The sequence below is a fragment of the Cydia strobilella genome, chromosome 4 (assembly GCF_947568885.1).
Source record: "Cydia strobilella chromosome 4, ilCydStro3.1, whole genome shotgun sequence".
Lineage (NCBI taxonomy): Eukaryota > Metazoa > Arthropoda > Insecta > Lepidoptera > Tortricidae > Cydia > Cydia strobilella.
The window spans coordinates 23,586,424-23,602,700 of NC_086044.1; the positions used below are offsets into that span (position 1 = coordinate 23,586,424).

Sequence of the window (16,277 nt, forward strand, 5' to 3'; positions counted from 1 at the left end):
GCATTTATCGACAACAATTGGCACAGGAGCGAACGTAACATTGTTGTTGGGCGAACGTAATATTGTTCTTCGGCTGATTATAGCTGATAATTCTCCCGGTCTGTTACCTGGAGTCGGCGCAGTGAAGGACGCCTTCGTCGGTATCGGCTCCAGTGTCTGCTCCAGGAACTCCAGGATGTGCGGGCTGATGACGGTTTCTTCCGGGATGCTCTGCACCGTGATCCAGGCGAACAGCGCCGCCTTCTTGGTGCCCTTGCGCAGCGCGGGCGGGGCGGGCGGGGCGGAGGGGCCCGCGGGGGGCGGGGCGGGGGGCGGCGCGGGAGGGGACAGGGGGGACGCCGAGTCCTCGGGGATGGTCTTGGACTCGTAGTGGACCTGGGAATTAATGTATCGATTAGAGGCAGGAACTATTAACACAACTGCACATCTAGCAAAGTCGATGTTGTAAATTTAAGTACTTAATGCTAATTCATAATTAGGTACACCTTGTTAGGCTGCCGATATTAAGTTTGAGGCGGCCTTATACGCAGTTTCAATAAGGTCGAGCGGCCTACCTGGTAGACGGGAGCGGCTGCTACAGCAAGTATGACATTAGAGAGCAGGTGTAGCAACACGGGTACCTTGAGGTCGAGGCCGGGCACGCGGAACACGGTGAGGTCGGGGGCGGGCGGGTGGCGGGGCGGGGGCGGCTTGCCCCGGCGGCCCGCCCCCGGCGAGCCCGGGGCCTCGCCGAGCCCGCCCGACGCCGAGCGCCCCACGCGCATGCGGGACCCGCTGCTGCAATATTATCTCAGTTAAACACAATCTGCCATCGTGCTTCAAATAAAACTTAGTTATCGTACGCGATCTCCGACTAAATCGAACAGAGAATTATTTTCGATTGAAGATTATTTTGGTATGAAACACCAGAAGCTTTATTCTTAGATTACCCCGTCCCATACCAAAGGCCTACAGTAACTTGCATGCGAGTTCTCGTCCCGTTTAAATGAGTCTTTAGGTTAAGATATAACATCGGCAAACTCGACACTCGACTGAATGTTTTTCTTGACTAAATGTTTAAATATCTAGGTCAATGTTGGGCTCCGCCGTCTTTGCCTGCCTGAACGTTTCATCTCATTTTAAACAACCCTCGTATGATCGTACTCACATCTTAAGATCGTCATCCTTAGAGGGCTCCTTGGTGTGCAGCACGCACTTCCCGCTGTTGATGTGCACCTTCACGTCCAGCTCGAAGTCGATGTTGGGCTCCGCCGTCTTCGCCTTGCTGCTTTTCCCTTCCGCACCCGCGGCGTCTGACATCGGCGCTCTAACAAAAAAAAATCTTAGTGAAAACGTGTGTTGAATACAAACGCAACATTCTGAGGGGAAGGGGCAAGTTAAAAAAAGTGAACACACGATAACTGGAATCGAAACTTTGCAGCGTCATCTGTTCTTAACTTTTATCCTCATTTAGTGTTGCTACAAGTGAGTATTGGAAGTCATTTAGACTAACCCCTCTCGCCGTCTCAGCTGTACAGGGTCTGTTTGCTGGCTGTCTGGCCAGTGGTCGGGCTGTGCGGGCAGCGAGCTCTGGCGCTGCACCGGGGGAGGCTGGAACGACACGGAGCGCGCCCCACCGCTCGTGTGACCTCGGAGCGACGCTGAGCGCGATGGGCCTGATAAACGAACGATGTTTTATGATAATGCTAACACCACAAAAAGATTGACGTCAAGATCACAAAGCCGAGGAAACAGTGTCGGAATCCTTAAAACGGGACGGGAACCGAACTGATATCAGATAAGTGGGTTAGGTTAGGTTAGATCTGCGACACTTACAGAAACGAAATGCTACAAGAAAAGTGGGTTAGGTTAGAACTGTGACCCTTACAGAAACGAAATGCTACTAGAAAAAGGTGAAGTGGATTAATTAATTTAATGGGATAACGAAATGCCCTTAAAATGGGATATTTGCCCTTTTTTAATTAAAATGTGCTTAAAATTTTGGTGGTATTTATTATTTTTGGGTTTACAATTATTAATTTGGAGTCATTTGCTTTAATAGGATAGCAAAATAATTTTTTTTAGTTATAATTTCACATTAAAATGGAGTTCTAATTTTGGTAATCATTTACTATTTTAGGGTTTACAATGATTAGATTGGACTCATTTGCTTTAATAGGATAGCAAGATTAAAAATTTTGGTTATAATTTCACGTTAAAATGGAGGTCTAATTTTGGTGATCGTTTACTATGTTTGGGTTAATAATGATTATTTTGGTGTAATTTGTTTTAAAAGGATTATTTTTATCCTTTTATTATTATTTTGGTGTAATTTGTTTTAAAAGGATTATTTTTATCATTTTAAAACAAATTACACCAAAAAAATCATTATTAACCCAAACATAGTAAACGATCACCAAAATTAGACCTCCATTTTAACGTGAAATTATAACCAAAATTACGAACTTAGGAGGAAATAGGATAGGTACAAATTTGGTAATCATGCATTTCACATTAAATAGTTCTAATTTTGGTGATCATTCATTATTTTTGGTGGTAAAAACGAATTTTTTGGTGTTAAATTTTACTAAAGCTGGTGATCTGTTAAATACATGCCTTTTTTTAATCGTTTTGGAGGTAAAGTTGAACATTTTTCATTCTGTAATTCTATTTTATTGGATTTATTGTGCGTTGTTGATTGTGTTATTTAATATGAGTTCTGACGAAAATGTTAAATGAATACCTGTTAATTGTATGTGAAGCATAATATTAACATAAAAAACTATGTAATCTTAGTTATGTGGCTAAAACTACAGTCAGACGGATATCTGGAAAATTTGTGTAATAAATTAATAAACTATATATATATGTGTGTGTAAAATATACGACACATGATAAAGATAGGTACTTATAGGTAGTAGTTATATTTTGTGCCTAGTTTACTTTTAGTTTCTTAAAAAATAAAACTTTGATTTTGTGGAGATTTCTTTATTTCATTGCATGTTTGAGAAAAGCACTATACATACATCGGCGCGAAAAGGGGTTGTCGGCCTCATAACTATCCGTGTATCCGTTTATATGCATTCGGCCGGCAACCCCTTACTTCCCAGCCTCTGTAGTAATGTACTATTTTTTTCATTTAAATTTGACAATTTTGATACATGGATAGATAGATAGATAAATAATTTATTGCCACAAGGGTTTTTTTTTCAAATTATTTTTACACACTTATGCTATACTTAATAGCAGTGATCAATAATATGGTCCGAGGTAAATCACCGGGGCATGATGGACTCAGCGTTGAGCACCTGAAGCACGCTAGAAAACATCTGCCTAGAGTACTCGCCATGTTTTTTACACTCTGCGTCTGAGCCATTGTTATCTGCCCGATGAACTAATGCAGACTGTTGTAGTCCCAATCGTCAAAAATAAAACGGGTGATGCCTCAGATCTGTCTAACTATAGGCCGATATCGTTGGCTACCACCATTGCCAAGGTGCTGGACGGCCTACTTGATGCCCAGTTAGATCAGCACATCAAGTTAAATGACGCCCAATTTGGCTTTCGGCGGGGGCTGTCCACAGAGAGTGCTATCCTGGCCCTCAAGAATACCGTCCAGTACTACACCAGTAGGAATACACCGGTTTATGGTGTGTTCCTGGATTTATCAAAGGCATTCGACCTTGTATCATATGATATGTTATGGGCCAAGTTACGGAATGAGACAAGTGTTCCTAAGGAAGTGATAGCTCTGTTTAAATATTGGTATTTACATCAAAATAATTCTGTGAGATGGGGTAACACGATCTCGAGTCACTATAATCTGATGTGTGGGGTAAGACAGGGTGGGCTGTCTTCTCCCAAACTGTTAAATTTGTACGTCAACCAACTCATCGAGGAGCTGAGCAGTACCTATGCCGGATGCCGCATTGACGGAGTCGCCGCCAACAATTACAGTTACGCTGACGACATGGTGCTGCTCGGCCGTTCAATCGACGCAATGAGGAGGCTGATTAAAATATGTGAATCCTATGCTGTGACCCATGGACTCAGGTATAATGTTAAAAAAGAGAGGTGATGATTTTTAAAGCTGGTAGAAAAAGCTACCCGACTGTACCGCTAGTGACACTCTACGATGTCCCTTTAAACTTTGTCACTAAGTTCAAGTACCTGGGTCACTGGGTAACTGACGACCAGAGTGACGACTTGGATATTGAGCGAGAGCGTAGGTCGTTGGCTGTCCGATGTAACATGTTGGCCCGCAGGTTCGCAAAATGTACTGTACAAGTAAAGACTACACTTTTCAAAGCGTACTGTCAGTCATTCTATACATGCAGCCTGTGGACCAACTATACGCAGAGGGCATACAACGGCCTACGTGTCCAATATAATAACGCGTTCCGGGTGTTGATGGGGTTGCCGCGATTTTGTAGTGCCTCTGGTATGTTTGCGGAGGCACAAGTTGACAGCTTTGCGGCGATAATGCGCAAGAGGTGCGCTTCACTGATGCGTCGCCTGCGCGTGCGCGGCAGCCCCAACAGCATTCTGGGCGTGTTCATGGAGCGCCAAAATGGCCCCATGCTCAACCGTTGGCAGGGGCTGCATGCACTCGACGTCTAGTTTTTAGTTTTTATGCGCTACTAACACTAGTCTCTAAGTCTCTAATGTGCTGGAAGCCCCGCCTTTACTGCGCGGTTTCAGCGCTGGTTTTCAGCCTGCCCGAATTGAGGCGGTGACATAAGACAACTGCTAAGTACTAACATATTATATTATTACTATATTTTATTTACTTATTTATACGATTAAAAATTACAACGAAACTGAACCAAATTAAAGAGAAAATTTAACTAAATTTTCGACTTCCGTCCAACGGATGGATTTTAAATCTGACATAAATGTTGCTTCATCAATTTTACTCAAAGCTCTGTAGTTAACGGGGGGTTTCTTTAGGTTTTTTTATATTAAGTTCGGCAATAACTAGTGCATGGTCACTGAGAGCCGGGTTGTGATTGACTATGACGTTTTTACACAGTGACGGAGAGTCTGTTATTACTAGATCTAGGAGAGTGGCGCATTGGTCTGTAATACGCGTAGGTTCCTCTACCAGTTGCTCTAGGTTCTGTCGAGATAGGAAACTTAATAGTTTATAAATTGTATATACAGATGTCAATCACAATGAAAAAATCAACGATGATCAACTCTGGTCAACGTGGGACTCGAACCCACATCCTTGGATTGCCGGTCCAATGCGTTACCTATAGATAGATAGATAGATTTATAGATTGTAATAATGTGGTACGTCCCACAATTAAAAAAAGGAATAATTTATTAACCCCTCGGGCGGCAAGCTACCTCCATAGAGTAACTTATACTAGAGCGGTACTGTCATAGTAAATTTTGTAACCCCAGTAAATTCACTGCCATCTGTCGACACACTTTAAAACTAAAAATAAATATTTATAAAAATACGATAAAATGTATTTAAATATGGATAAATGATTTATTTATTTGCATTAATTATTTTTATGATTTTGACCTATGTTCTTTCACTGATATGCGTTAAAATTGTTAAATAACAAACGAAACCGTCAACGCCATCTATACGACAGTAAGCCAAAGCTAGTAGCGCCCTCTGAACGAGAATCAAATTTTCTTGATTTTCGAGGCACGTTTTTTCCTTAGACTGTATCCATCTATTACGGAGTTATATCTATCTTTGCTACCTCGAATGGGACGCTCTCTGACAACCGCGCGTGCGGCGGGCCGCCATTTTTAATATGGAAAACACGCCCCCTGGCGGCTACACGCCGCACGGCGCGAAAATTTAAAATATTTCTTTGCCGCTAGAGGGGATAACATTTAAACTTAATAGTTCTTGCGTTGAATTCCGACTGAGTTGTAATAAATCTACATTAAAATCGGTAAGTACAAAAATATGATTACAGGAGGCAAAGGTACTCACAGAATCGCTTAAGGAGTTGATTGCACCGCCGACCGACAATCCTGACTCTGTTAATATAAATAAACTGTTCCGACAGCGATTTGTAATCCTCCCAGCAAAGATAGATATAACTCCGTAATAGATAGATACAGTCTAAGGAAAAAACGTGCCTCGAAAATCAAGAAAATTTGATTCTCGTTGAGAGGGCGCTACTAGTTTTGGCCTACAGTCGAATAGATGGCGTTGACGGTTTCGTTTGTTATTTAACAATTTTAACGCATATCAGTGAAAGAACATGGGTCAAAATCATAAAAATAATTAATGCAAATAAAAAACATCATTTATCTATATTTAAATACATTTTTAGTTTTAAAGTGTGTCGACAGATGGCAGTGAATTTACTGGGGTTACAAAATTTACTATGACAGTACCGCTCTAGTATAAGTTACTCTATGCTCCCAGTAATGAAAGTTCTAGCCACATTTGTTCAAGCGGCGACTGGGTGTGGGGTGTGGGGTGTGGGGTGTGGGGTGTGGGGTGTGGGGTGTGGGCGCGCCTCACGTACACTCCCCCTCCGCCGCCCCTGCCCCTACGGCCACCGGCACGCGGTGTATGCTTCAATGTATAGCCCGGGACGACTGGTGCACTTTTCTCTTCGCCAGCTTTTAACCGGGTTTCGTTCAACGCCAAAATATCTGGTTTTAGTCTTTCTATACAACACAACAATTCATCCCTACCTGTATTTATTGACCTAATATTTAACAGTCCCAACGATAAACATGTTCTTTTTCGATTAAGCTCTGTTTAAGACTAATAAAAAACTGTAAACTGAAATAAATGTCATATACGAAGGAAAAAATGACCAAAGCCTCCAGTGTTTTTTTCCTTCGTATATGACATTTATTTCAGTTTATAGTTTAAATAGTAGTGTGTCTACTTGAAAAAACCACAAATTAAAATATTTTCATAGAAAATAATTTAATTTGTTCTTAGAGTAATAAAAAACTGTTTTATGTGACCTACGGCCATATTCAGTGTCTCTTTGTAAATTTATTGAATAGAAAAATATTACGCTACAAACTTTAAAGACGCATTCTATAGTAAAGTGTTCGAAGTGAAAATATCCAATAATAACATTTTTGTGCCAAATAGAACGCAAGATTAATATTAAATTGTAACCATTACCAATATTCTTATAGCTTAAAAACATACTGTGTATTGTTGGGGTCCACGGCCTCACCGAAAACCCGCCGCAGGTCTGCCTCTTTCCTGATCCAGTGAGCGCGTTCGCCCTGTTGACGGCGTGTGTAGATACGCCCGCGATTCGTCCACACGTATTTCCACTCGCAGGTATTCGCTGTATCCCGAGTCTGCTTGAATAGAAACCTATTGTAACGCGTAAGACGCTCGTTGACGTATATGCGGCGGGGTGACGGGGTGCCGGGGTGACGGGGTGACGGGGTGCCGGGGTGACGGGGTGACGGGGTGACGGGGTGCCGGGGTGCCGGGGTGCCGGGGTGACGGGGTACCGGGGTGACGGGGTGCCGCTGCCAGACCAAGATCGGTTGTGGTTGCGCCCCGGCGCGCGCGGGCGGCCCGCAGCACCTCGTCCCGCAGCACCTCGTCCCGCAGCACCTCGTCCCGCAGCACCTCGTCCCGCAGCACCTCGTCCCGCAGCACCTCGTCCCGCAGCACCTCGTCCCGCAGCACCTCGTCCCGCAGCATCTCGTCCCGCAGCACCTCGTCCCGCAGCACCTCGTCCCGCAGCACCTCGTCCCGCAGCACCTCGTCCCGCAGCACCTCGTCCCGCAGCACCTCGTCCCGCAGCACCTCGTCCCGCAGCATCTCGTCCCGCAGCACCTCGTCCCGCAGCACCTCGTCCCGCAGCACCTCGTCCCGCAGCACCTCGTCCCGCAGCACCTCGTCCCGCAGCACCTCGTCCCGCAGCATCTCGTCCCGCAGCACCTCGTCCCGCAGCACCTCGTCCCGCAGCACCTCGTCCCGCAGCACCTCGTCCCGCAGCACCTCGTCCCGCAGCACCTCGTCCCGCAGCATCTCGTCCCGCAGCACCTCGTCCCGCAGCACCTCGTCCCGCAGCACCTCGTCCCGCAGCACCTCGTCCCGCAGCACCTCGTCCCGCAGCACCTCGTCCCGCAGCACCTCGTCCCGCAGCACCTCGTCCCGCAGCACCTCGTCCCGCAGCATCTCGTCCCGCAGCACCTCGTCCCGCAGCACCTCGTCCCGCAGCATCTCGTCCCGCAGCACCTCGTCCCGCAGCATCTCGTCCCGCAGCATCTCGTCCCGCAGCACCTCGTCCCGCAGCACCTCGTCCACGTAACAGCAACGAGTGTCACCAGGTGTGTAGTACTATCACCACTTTCTTCGGGAACATTTGAAATGTCGAAGTCGTTGCAAAGCATCTCTTGGTCTTTTTCATTAAGATCCTGCCTAAGGTTCTCTACCAAATCTTCAAATTTCTTAGTTTCACTTGGCCGCTGCTCTTCTAGGCGTTGCTCCATAGAATCTACGCGCTCACCTACGCGCCGCTCAAAGGAGTTCATACGCTCTTCTAATTTATCCAGGCGCTCATTATAATTCTTAAATGTTTTGTTCAAATCCTGCATTTCGGTACGAATTTGAGTTAGCTCATCCTTGACTGTTTTTAATTTTTTCCTAAAATACTGCTTTATTTGCTCACTTAAATCGGAGCTTAGGTCCTCTGTCGCGTTTTCTTCGGCTGTAGAGTTTTTAGTGTCACTTGCCACGATACTGTTGATTGGTTTGACTGGAGTCTCTGCTTTGTTGTCTCTAGGCATATCTTTCTTGCACTCCAGGCATACCATAAGGTACTAACGCGTCCCTTTTCTGGTAGCCCCACACAACCCCGCTCGTATATTAATCCACATTCGGAGCACGTAGCGCCCTCTGTGCGCGAGACGAACTTACCACACGCTGCGCACTTGGACATTGTTTGTCTGGTTTTGATCGAGCTTATAAGCTTTCGTAATAGTCTTTGTGGATCACGCTAGATGGCGTTGCGGACGCGGTAGTTATAATGGTATGAGTAGTCGTGCTATTTATCTAGGTACCTTCAATTCGAAATGCTCATCATCTTCCTCGCGTTGTCCCGGCATTTTGCCACGGCTCATGGGAGCCTGGGGTCCGCTTGGCAACTAATCCCAAGAATTGGTGTAGGCACTAGTTTTTACGAAAGCGACTGCCATCTGACCTTCCAACCCAGAGGGGAAACTGGGCCTTGTTGGGATTAGTCCGGTTTCCTCACGATGTTTTCCTTCACCGAAAAGCGACTGGAATCAATTCGAAATGCTACACTCGGATATGTGATATATTTATACTTGCGATTTCGCCTTTAAAAGTCCACAAATCTAGTGCAGAGATATTTTGAGTCTTTGGAGTGAGCGTGTTGTCGCCTTCTTGAATGCCTATACTAGTTACTTTATTACTCTCTTTTTTTTCTTGCCTTTTGTATTCATTGCTAAGTTAATTTGTATTTTAGTTACTCCCTTATTAGTTATCATTTGTATACGCTCTGTTTACATATGTGGCTGCGACAGTGCGCAACCTTAGTATAGTACCTATTAGTTTGTATCATGTCACTACCTGTGAGTTCCTATAATTGGCTTCCTGTATCAACTATAATTTTTATGTTAGTGTCACAGCTGTTGGATCTCCAAATAAAAAAAAAACTTTGGATAACACTTCTACAGGTGAAATGTAACGCGGGGCAGTCCGCAGATGGAGTCGTCAAGTGAAGGTCTGGTAGGGCAGCTGTATCGAACGAAGTCAAGCACACTGCACTCACTATGTCCCCGCGATCGTCACAACACACTTGCCGCTTGACCCTAGGTATTATAGGCCCTAGGTATTATCTAAAAATAATAGTGAGTAAAAACCGTACTGATAAATATTTTGAAATACGTCACCTTATATTATTTTGAACATCTTCCCGTACTAGTTTTGATACAATAAGGCGAACACTTCCAAGCATATTGGAGAAAAAATATGTCCTAAACTCCAAACTCCTTTTTAACATCACGCTGTCTTTAATGCCAATGTCAATTAATTTAGTTAAGAAGTAATGTACCTACTTAGGTACATTAGTATGTAAACTACTAAGTACATATTTTATGTTTAATAATGTTTTGTGATGTTAAATAAATTTTCTCTCTCTCTCTCTCTCTCTCTCTCAATATACCCGTGAGTGGTTCGTCCTCGTCTAGGCTAGGAGTAGTCTCCGCTAGCCTACCTCGACCTCGGTCCCTCGGTCCCCGACATACCCGTGAGAGGTTCGCTCTCCATGGAGCTCCAGGAGCCCCCCTCTATGATGTCAGCCAGCCGGTTGTCTTCGTCGCCCAGCAGGAGAGTCTCCCCGGAGTCACCGACGTTTCCCGTCATCAGATTCGGTTCATCCATCCTGGAAAACGAACAAGGCGTCAGACCTTACTGTCCAGATATTATTCCCGGTCGATACTATTGTCACCGTAATAAATAATTAGAAATACCGTAATAAATAAGTAAAAAAATTATAAATAATTAGACATTTAACCTATAGGTATAGACACTTAGCCGTAAGAGACTTGACTGACAGACTGACCAACGTAAATCCCTAGTAGCTAAGGTTATTAGCACTAGCACCTATCTTCATCTTTAGACATACTTTCTTTTTTTTCAATCTAGTTTTTAATTCACTAACTGGTCGCCCAAGATACAGGCTATGCCTAGTTTGGGGACCCCTGTTCATACTGTTTTAAATGTACCGCTGTATGCGCGCAACCTGGACCTCATGTATACTCCATCTGCAAATTCCCATCTTTGTGTGCAAAATAAATATATTTTTCATTTTTTTTTTCATTTTTTCACCGTGTCCGGATCTTACGATCGGATCCTGGAGAAATCAAGGAAACTTCTTCTTCTAATATTTAGACATATGGTATTTTAAGTGTAACTCGTGATCTGCTCTCGGAACTGCCGGTGAAGACCGTCAAATGATGACACCGTTTTCTGTTGTCAGTTATTTTCTGTTAAAGGCATTGAAGGCTATATATACGTACTCCAGGAAGTCAATGGGCGGCTCCGAGGCCACGAAGGAGCGCGAGCGGTTGGAGCCGAGCCCGAGCTTGCCCTTGGTGATGCTGCTCGCGCGCACGCTCTGCCGGCGCAGCTTCTGGATCATGTCTCTGCACAACGGGTACAACAGACATACTATTAGTTTGGAACAATTAATACAAACTGTGCTTTAGTACTCCAAGAAACTAGTTATCCCCCAGACATTCATAAAAATGCGTTATCCTATGTATGTCACGTCGCTTTCCTAAGCTCATCTCAATTTTTAATAGATTGGTGTGATAAAATCTTTTTAAATTACGTTTTACCAGGGCAGAGAATCGCCTCATGGGAAGCGATCGTGGCCCCCCAAGGACATTAAGGACCAGTTGCACCGACCACAATTAACAGACTGATCAACGTCAAGCAGCAGAGAACTATGAAACTTCCCATACAATAAAATTTAGCGAACGCTAAAACGGTGACAGACGGTTTGGTGCAACCCGACTTAAGTAAGCCACCTATGACTTAGACTTGGGAAGTACACGTAAGTTCGAATCAAGCATATTCCTGCTTGTTTTTAGTGTGCCACATACCTGACTAGCTGAGGACGTCATTTCAACAATCTTCCAACCTTTCTCTCACTCTCTCAGATGTAGGCCTGCCGTTGTCCTAATGACCTTACCGTCTGAAGTCCTTCAAGAGCAGCGCCTCGAGATCGTGCAGCCTCTTCATCTCGTACTTGATGGTGGAGTGGCTGGCGCCCAGCGTCCTGAGGTCGCTGATCTTCGCCCGTCTCACCCGTCTGTTCATCTCGTGGTGACCCTACCGTCTGAAGTCCTTGAAGAGCAGCGCCTCGAGGTCGTGCAGCCTCTTCATCTCGTACTCGATGGTGGAGTGGCTGGCGCCCAGCATCCTGAGGTCGCTGATCTTGGTCCGTCTCACCCGTCTGTTCATCTCGTGGTGACCCTACCGTCTGAAGTCCTTGAAGAGCAGCGCCTCGAGGTCGTGCAGCCTCTTCATCTCGTACTCGATGGTGGAGTGGCTGGCGCCCAGCATCCTGAGGTCGCTGATCTTGGTCCGTCTCACCCGTCTGTTCATCTCGTGGTGACCCTACCGTCTGAAGTCCTTGAAGAGCAGCGCCTCGAGGTCGTGCAGCCTCTTCATCTCGTACTCGATGGTGGAGTGGCTGGCGCCCAGCATCCTGAGGTCGCTGATCTTGGTCCGTCTCACCCGTCTGTTCATCTCGTGGTGACCCTACCGTCTGAAGTCCTTGAAGAGCAGCGCCTCGAGGTCGTGCAGCCTCTTCATCTCGTACTCGATGGTGGAGTGGCTGGCGCCCAGCATCCTGAGGTCGCTGATCTTGGTCCGTCTCACCCGTCTGTTCATCTCGTGGTGACCCTACCGTCTGAAGTCCTTGAAGAGCAGCGCCTCGAGGTCGTGCAGCCTCTTCATCTCGTACTCGATGGTGGAGTGGCTGGCGCCCAGCATCCTGAGTTCGCTGATCTTGGTCCGTCTCACCCGTCTGTTCATCTCGTGGTGACCCTACCGTCTGAAGTCCTTGAAGAGCAGCGCCTCGAGGTCGTGCAGCCTCTTCATCTCGTACTCGATGGTGGAGTGGCTGGCGCCCAGCATCCTGAGTTCGCTGATCTTGGTCCGTCTCACCCGTCTGTTCATCTCGTGGTGACCCTACCGTCTGAAGTCCTTGAAGAGCAGCGCCTCGAGGTCGTGCAGCCTCTTCATCTCGTACTCGATGGTGGAGTGGCTGGCGCCCAGCATCCTGAGTTCGCTGATCTTGGTCCGTCTCACCCGTCTGTTCATCTCGTGGTGACCCTACCGTCTGAAGTCCTTGAAGAGCAGCGCCTCGAGGTCGTGCAGCCTCTTCATCTCGTACTCGATGGTGGAGTGGCTGGCGCCCAGCATCCTGAGTTCGCTGATCTTGGTCCGTCTCACCCGTCTGTTCATCTCGTGGTGACCCTACCGTCTGAAGTCCTTGAAGAGCAGCGCCTCGAGGTCGTGCAGCCTCTTCATCTCGTACTCGATGGTGGAGTGGCTGGCGCCCAGCATCCTGAGTTCGCTGATCTTGGTCCGTCTCACCCATCTGTTCATCTCGTGGTGACCCTACCGTCTGAAGTCCTTGAAGAGCAGCGCCTCGAGGTCGTGCAGCCTCTTCATCTCGTACTCGATGGTGGAGTGGCTGGCGCCCAGCGTCCTCAGATCGTTGATGATCTTGGCCTGCTCGTTCATCTCCTTCTCGATGAGCTTGGAGCGCTTCTTGGCGTCGATGGTGTGGTCGAACACGAAGGCCGGCAGGTGGTCCGTGTACTTACGCCGGAGGATTATGCTCTCCTGGTACATTGGAAACATTTGGCTTTAAATAAACTGTAAGCGCAGTCAAATACAATAGCACATCTATAGACGCAAAAATATAATCACGGCTTTAGTTCCAAAGTGTTATTTATGTTGATTAATTACCTGTGAATCTTTACTATTATCGGCCTCGTCATCCAAATCGCTCTCATAGTCCATTTTCAGAGGATCTTCTTCTTCAAAACCTGACAAAACAAAAACACGCTCAATAAGTTTTTTTTTCATGAGGTCCGTCAGACATAATGTGGCAAATGCTGAACTCCACGCAAAACGGTAACAGAATCTGATGTATGATAGAATTAATCTAAAATTAGTATACCAAATGTGTCTATACAAATGCAGATGATGATTTTGTTTACCCTAAATACCACACCCTACATGATTTTTGTGTACCTACAATCAAAGATAGATATAACTCCGTAATAGATAGATACAGTCTAAGGAAAAAACGAAAAATTTGATTCTCGTTGAGAGGGCGCTACTAGTTTTGGCCTACAGTCGAATAGATGGCGTTGACGGTTTCGTTTGTTATTTAACAATTTTAACGCATATCAGTGAAAGAACATGTGTTAAAATCATAAAAATAATTAATGCAAATAAAAAAAATCATTTATCTATATTTAAATACATTCTATAGTATTTTTATAAATCTTCATTTTTAGTTTTAAAGTGTGTCGACAGATGGCAGTGAATTTACTGGGGTTACAAAATTTACTATGACAGTACCGCTCTAGTATAAGTTACTCTATGCTACAATGAAATAGGCGATGGTAGGCGGTACATGTACTGACCTGTAAGCATCGTGAGCGTGTGACCGAGCGCGGAGAGCTGTTTGCCCACGTTCACGTCGAGGTGGATGTCCACGCCCTCCATCTGCCAGGACACGTTCAGGAACCACTTCGCGTTCTCTGCAACAACTGATAAGCTATAACACTAAACGAGATGTTTAGCTGTTAGCGTAAAAACATTTAAAACTGGTTTAGCTAACTCACCGTTATACAAAAAAACCGGCCAAGTGCGAGTCGGACTCGCCCACCGAGGGTTACGTACTTTTTAGTATTTGTTATTATAGCCGTAACAGAAATACATCATCTGCGATAATTTCAACTGTCTAGCTATCACGGTTCATAAGATACAGCCTGGTGACAGACAGACGGACAGCGGAGTCTTAGTAATAGGGTCCCGTTTTTACCCTTTGGGTACGGAACCCTAAAAAAAGCACCCGAAAAAAATGGGAAGAAAAAGGCAGTGAAAGATGAAAATCGGTTCGATTTGGAATTTGACTTCACTGTTATAATTCACTCGTATAATTCATTAAACGCGCACAGCTCAACAAAGATGACGGTGCAGTAATACGAACTAACAAATTCTATTTTAAGGATTCGAATGCCTATTTTGCCAATTTGAATCCCCCTCAAATCGCCTTCTTTAGCAATCGGCAGTTTTGATCGACATCAATATAATCGAACTTAAACTATCGTGAAACATACTAACTTAGCGGCTTCACTCACGTATTTTTAGTCACTCGCGCGACATGTTTCGGAGAGCCTAGGTCTCCATTTTCGAGTTCTGCCCGAGTGAGTAGCGGTCACGACGAGCGAGCGCCACGTACTGCAGCGCGCGCGCGTTGAAAATGGACACCTAGGCTCTCCGAAACATGTCGCGCGAGTGACTAAAACATTTAAAATTCGTGACGTCAATATATACTTGCCATTGTGTTTGGAGGCGGTGGTGCGGCTGCACACCTCGTACGTGCCCTCGGACACGCAGCACACGTTGATGGCGCTCTGGTCGGGGTCCGGCTTCCAGTCGTCGAGGGACGTCTCGAAGTCGTCCGCGAAACGCAGGCAAAGCCCTACAAAGCGGCCCTGTACACAATAACATAGTGTTTAATAGAATTATCGAAGCGAGATCAAGATTAAGTGAGGCACTTTCGTATATTTTAAATATTTATTAGACGATATCGATATTGTGAGTATGGTGCAGTCAGAAAATATATTAGAAGGATCGGTCTAAAATTTAAGAAGTAGGGAGACGATGTGTTACTTAAAATAATGAAAGAAAAAACTAGAAAATTAAAATTAAAATTGCAACATAACCATCTGCCATACAAACTGCCGCGGGACTTTACCTTGCTGACGAGCGAGCCCGAGGAGCACGCAGAGATGCTGGTGCTCTCGAGCGTGACCACCACCGCGCCGCGGGACTTTACCTTGCTGACGAGCGAGCCCGAGGAGCACGCAGAGATGCTGGTGCTCTCGAGCGTGACCACCACCGCGCCGCCGGACTTTACCTTGCTGACGAGCGAGCCCGAGGAGCACGCAGAGATGCTGGTGCTCTCGAGCGTGACCACCACCGCGCCGCGGGACTTTACCTTGCTGACGAGCGAGCCCGAGGAGCACGCAGAGATGCTGGTGCTCTCGAGCGTGACCACCACCGCGCCGCGGGACTTTACCTTGCTGACGAGCGAGCCCGAGGAGCACGCAGAGATGCTGGTGCTCTCGAGCGTGACCACCACCGCGCCGCGGGACTTTACCTTGCTGACGAGCGAGCCCGAGGAGCACGCAGAGATGCTGGTGCTCTCGAGCGTGACCACCACCGCGCCGCGGGACTTTACCTTGCTGACGAGCGAGCCCGAGGAGCACGCAGAGATGCTGGTGCTCTCGAGCGTGACCACCACCGCGCCGCGGGACTTTACCTTGCTGACGAGCGAGCCCGAGGAGCACGCAGAGATGCTGGTGCTCTCGAGCGTGACCACCACCGCGCCGCGGGACTTTACCTTGCTGACGAGCGAGCCCGAGGAGCACGCAGAGATGCTGGTGCTCTCGAGCGTGACCACCACCGCGCCGCTGGACTTTACCTTGCTGACGAGCGAGCCCGAGGAGCACGCAGAGATGCTGGTGCTCTCGAGCGTGACCACCAC

At 46.5% G+C, this 16,277-nt stretch overlaps 1 protein-coding gene across 1 annotated transcript in view; it reads right to left on the reverse strand.

The window, feature by feature from the left end:
* LOC134740941 (bridge-like lipid transfer protein family member 1) overlaps positions 1–16,277 on the reverse strand; it is a 110,723-nt gene that overhangs the window by 31,001 nt on the left and 63,445 nt on the right. Inside the window, exons 44-53 of the mRNA XM_063673598.1 lie at positions 15,066–15,222; positions 14,146–14,262; positions 13,460–13,539; positions 13,110–13,333; positions 10,993–11,118; positions 10,219–10,355; positions 1,493–1,655; positions 1,148–1,306; positions 621–777; positions 108–375 (exon numbers count right to left, since the gene is read on the reverse strand). Of these exons, the coding sequence (XP_063529668.1) occupies positions 108–375; positions 621–777; positions 1,148–1,306; positions 1,493–1,655; positions 10,219–10,355; positions 10,993–11,118; positions 13,110–13,333; positions 13,460–13,539; positions 14,146–14,262; positions 15,066–15,222 (1,588 nt within the window). The remainder of the gene's footprint in view (positions 1–107; positions 376–620; positions 778–1,147; positions 1,307–1,492; positions 1,656–10,218; positions 10,356–10,992; positions 11,119–13,109; positions 13,334–13,459; positions 13,540–14,145; positions 14,263–15,065; positions 15,223–16,277) is intronic.